Source organism: Charadrius vociferus, unplaced genomic scaffold, assembly GCF_000708025.1.
Source record: "Charadrius vociferus isolate BGI_N301 unplaced genomic scaffold, ASM70802v2 scaffold562, whole genome shotgun sequence".
Lineage (NCBI taxonomy): Eukaryota > Metazoa > Chordata > Aves > Charadriiformes > Charadriidae > Charadrius > Charadrius vociferus.
The window spans coordinates 3,008-7,497 of record NW_009647234.1 but is presented as its reverse complement, the minus strand read 5'-3'; the positions used below and the strand labels follow the sequence as shown (position 1 = coordinate 7,497).

The 4,490-nt window shown below is 56.3% G+C and overlaps 1 protein-coding gene across 2 annotated transcripts in view; it reads left to right on the top strand.

The window, feature by feature from the left end:
* STK40 (serine/threonine kinase 40) overlaps window positions 1-4,490 on the top strand; it is a 13,373-nt gene that overhangs the window by 7,621 nt on the left and 1,262 nt on the right. For both annotated transcript variants that reach the window (XM_009879861.1, XM_009879860.1), the window contains exons 7-9: window positions 2,590-2,734; window positions 3,104-3,223; window positions 4,203-4,287. In XM_009879861.1, the coding sequence (XP_009878163.1) occupies window positions 2,590-2,734; window positions 3,104-3,223; window positions 4,203-4,287 (350 nt within the window). The remainder of the gene's footprint in view (window positions 1-2,589; window positions 2,735-3,103; window positions 3,224-4,202; window positions 4,288-4,490) is intronic.

Here is a 4,490-nt window from a genome sequence, read left to right as displayed (position 1 = left end):
AGCAGGAATCTGGCGAAGAACAGCTTTCCCTGATGTCCTCCCACCTTTTAACTATTTCCAGTGCATGGGACTTGCAGAAACAGATGTGTTTCTGTCTCTCTGGTTGCTTCAGGAGGTTTCTCTTTGCTGAACTCTGCTGCTGTGGGAATGGCTGTGCGGGCAGCAGCTGCGCAGGCAGCGGTTGTCCTGTTTGTCAGGGCAGTGAACAAGGTGTCACTTTGGGGGTTTTGGGGGGCGGGGGGTTCTCTCATCCAGGTGAGCTTGACTGGAGTGTTGAAAGGTGTACTTACAGCTGGGTCTGTGCATCTAGAGCGTCTCTCTAAGTCTGTATAGATTCCAGTTACCATGCATTAGCTCGTGTTGTGGAGTTCCCCTTGCGAGCACACATGAAATTCCCTTTGGATGGAGCTGAACTGCGCATGCAGTCCAAGATCATCCCTAACGCATCCCACCTGCCAAGGGTTATCCTTCCGCAGGGCTGCGCTAGTGTTTGGATGATGGGAAACTCCCTAAAACTGTGGACGGGAGGTCATCAGCGCCCGCTTTGCTGGACAAGTTGGCAGTTTGGGCAGCACCAGTCGCTGGTGTGCACATAGCCAGTGTGAAGGCCAGAACCCTGGTGTGAGGATAACATCTAGAATACAAAAGACACCTCTGCTGAAGAGCTGAGTTATTAATTTATGGTATCCTGAGCTATTGTATTTCGGAAATGCCCTCAGAGGGAGCTAGTCTTGATCTTTCCAGACCCAGTGGACTCCCCTCAGGAAGTTTGTTGTCAGGTTTACAGGCGGCAACAGTAATGGAGCTGAGCTCTTCTGTCGTGATCTGCCAGGCAGGTTTAAGGCTGCTTTCCCTCCTGGGCAGGACGAAGCCAGGAAGGGAGCAGAGGCAGGCGGGGAGGTGCAACGTGCGTTTTTTGCAGGCCTTTCCTGTTCCGCAGGATATCCTGAGGCCCCTGTAACCAGATGGGTGATAGGAGCCAACTGCTCTGCAGGACCTTGGAGCGGTTGCAGCTCAAGTGCTGGTGTCTGGTGAAGGCTGCATGGAGCTGGTCTGGGGTCCCCTTCTGTCCCCGACTTCAGCCCGGGTGCCCTCCCTGCCAGCACAGCTCACACGTCTCTTCTGATGGCCCTCTCGGTGGTGGGTTGACCGGCCCGTCTGTGGGGCACACACCACAAAGCACCCAACACGCCGTCTTTGACTTCTGATGGCAGAGGCTGACCGAGGCCCTGCGAGGTGCCTTACAGGGCTGCATCCTGCTGCAGCACCACCGGGACCGACCTTCGGGTGCCATCGCACTGCGCTCCGGCTCTGACGTCTCCGCGAATAGCCCTTCCCTGCGGGGCATCTGTGCAGCCCGAGCCTCTGCTCTTGAAAATGCTGTTCCAAAATGGTTCAGTCTGTAGTTCCCCTCCAGGCATTGAGGGAAAAGTTATTTGAGGACGTTCCAGGCTTCGCCACCACCTTCAGACTCTGAGCATCCCTCTGTCTGTATTGCTAATGCTCCTCTGCAAGAGGAAGCTAAAACGCCCAAAGAATTAATCATTGTTTTAGGTCTCCAGGAGAAGCTGTCTTCTGCTAAGAGATGGCTTGCGTTTTACGGCTGCTGAAATGTCACCGCAGGAAAAACTGGAGGAGGAGGGAGAGGTGCCTTTTTTTGAGCATATAAAGCAAAGAATAATTAGTACAAATAACAAATGCTGCAGCAGTGACTCACTGTGTGAGTCAGAGGAAGTCATTCCCTCAGTCCTATGCTGTGGTACAGCACTGGAGTTTAGTTTTTTGACCCCATGCATGCTGCTGGTCGCTGATGTATTGTGTGATTGAAGGGGCTTTCAAGCGGCGTTTCCATCGAGCGGATCCCAGGGTGTGCTGGGGCTGCCGCAGCTTTCGGGAATGCCTCCATGATGGGGAGGCACCTTCCTGCCCTCTGCGGCTTCACGGCAGGCTCCAGCGGCTGCGTGCGGGGTCCGTCCTGGAGGCAGAGTCCCATCTCGATGGGCTCCATCTGAGCTGAGTGTGGAGAGCCTTCATCTGCACTTCCACACGAATCTCCGGTGCAGCCGGGGTGGTGAGGCTGGTGTTGATCTTGGGCCACTCCTCACCTGTGGAACACGTACCCTTCTCAGGATTTCTTTCCTGCCTCCCTGCGCCGTGTGTTCACTGGCCCTCAAGTTCTCTCCTTTGTCTCGGAGTCGCGGCAAGGTGTGTGTGTGGAGCTGTGGGGCTCAGGGGCTCCCGGCGGCGGCAGTCTGCGGGGATGGCGAAGCGGAGGGAGGTGTGAACTCCAGCACAGTACGCAGTGGCTCTGATTACTTGATTCTCCTCAGATCACATCAAGGCCATTGAGCAGGGATAGCCCTGCTCTGTTTTAGGGAAGATGCTTGTACGGAGATAAACAGTGTCCTTATTCACAAAAGATGCATCTTTGAAAGAGGTTCTTAGTGTCTTGCAATAGGAGGTCTTGAGCATTTTTGATTAATACATAGAAAAAAGGATCACATGCAGAGGTTGCTTCAGTGCCTTTACTGCTGATGGTGGGCGGCAGCGTTGTGACGCCTGTTGCTTTTGTCTCCTTGCTCCCTGCAGGACGGCCGTACCGTGGAAAACCCAGTGACATGTGGGCGTTGGGTGTGGTGCTCTTCACCATGCTCTATGGCCAGTTCCCCTTCTACGACAGCATACCTCAGGAGCTTTTCCGCAAAATCAAGGCTGCCGAGTACACCATCCCTGAGTGAGTACAGCCTGTCCCGGGGAGGCCCTTCTCTTAGTGCCTGTGCGGGCGGTGCTCTGGGCCTTACTGGGACAGCCGGTGCTGGAGGGGCTTCAATCAAAGCCCCTGAGGGTTGCTGCAGTAATGAGAACAAAGACTGTATGCAGCAGACACCAAGGAAGCAGTAGCAGAGCTGGGACATCTTGTGCAAAGGTGAGAAAGGCCCCGTGCTGCAGGGACAGGGAACGAACCGCCTGGTTAATTCTGGGGTCTCTTGGTCCGAGCAGTGGTGGCTCTGCTCGTCCCTGCCCTCTGCTCCCAGCACGGCCGTCCTGCCGCTGCCCCTGCCCGCCTGGTGCGCTCGGGCTCACCATGTGCTCTCTCTCCCAGGGATGGACGGGTCTCAGAAAACACTGTGTGCTTGATCCGAAAACTGCTGGTCTTGGATCCGCAGCAGCGTCTGACGGCTTCTGAAGTGCTGGATTCCCTCGGCTCCATCATAGCATCGTGGTATGTGCGAGAGGAGGGAGACAGGAACACGGCTTCTCTGGCCGCAGGCTGTGTTATTCCAGCTGCAGCCAGGAGAGACTGCTGCCAAACAGGACACCAGAGGAGGATCTGTGAGAACGGCAAAAAAGTGTTTAAATCCTGTGTCTAAACCATTGGTGTCTGCTGATGGTACAGCCGGAGTGGGCTGTGCCAGTGCTGTCGCTGTGACCAAGGTTGGAGCCCGGACAGCGGTAACGCTGCAGAGCAGTACCGGGGCACAGGCACTGCTGCTGTGCCGCCCGCATCCTCCCGGATTTTTAAAGTCTAACGGTCAGGAATATCTTACGTGTACAAACAGATGCAGCCGAATGCAGGCACTTCCTGCAAGCTGGTAATTAGCGCTGCACGACCCATTAAGTAAAAGCAGGCGTGAGATCTTGGGGGGGGGGGGGAGAGCAGGAGATGCCAGTACGGGTGGGGACACTCCACGTGCAGGGTGGGGATGGCTTTTGAGGGTAACTCTGACTCCAGGACTGGCATGAACCAACTGAGATGAGATTCCAGTAGCACACTGCGGTGGACGTGGATCCTGGCGGTGTTTGCTCGGTGCAGCCCTCTCTTGTCAGCCCCGTGACCCGTCTGTGCGGCACAGCACGCCTGGGCAAAGTCCTCCTGCTGCCTGTTGAGTCAGCAGCAAAGTCTGTGATTTTTGGAGCTGTGGCTGTTTTCTCTCCTGCCTATGCAAGAGTTAGAGTTCCACATCCTCTTGGGGGGGGGGGAGACAGTTCCGGGGATTTTAACATGATTTCATAGCAGGGAAATTGAATTTGGAAAAGCATCCTTCAGTAGCAGTAGCCAGGGTGGCATCCAGGCAGCGCTGTGCCACACTCTGGTGGCCAGCCGTGGCCAGCCAGGCGGGATGGCCCTGGCCGGGGCGTTGGGTGAGGGTGGGTGAGCCGGGGCTGTGCTCCAGGTCGCTGACGCTGTGTTCTCCCCCCAGGCAGTCTATGTCCTCGCTCAGTGGCCCTTTGCAAGTGGTGCCAGACATCGACGACCAAGTGGCTAACCCTGAAAACCCCCAGGAGGTAGGTTTTCCTACTTCCCTTTCCACAGAACTGCTTTCCCGTGCCCCTGCGCCAAGTCTGTGTGTAATGGAAAGAGATGGCAGCCCCTCGTCCCCCCCGAGCTGGGGAGGGGAGGGCGGTGAGGACGCGGCTGTGTCCATCGCAGTCCTGTGCAGCGGAAGGAAAGGCTCGTGCTGCCTGGCCCAGGAGGCGCCTCCACACGG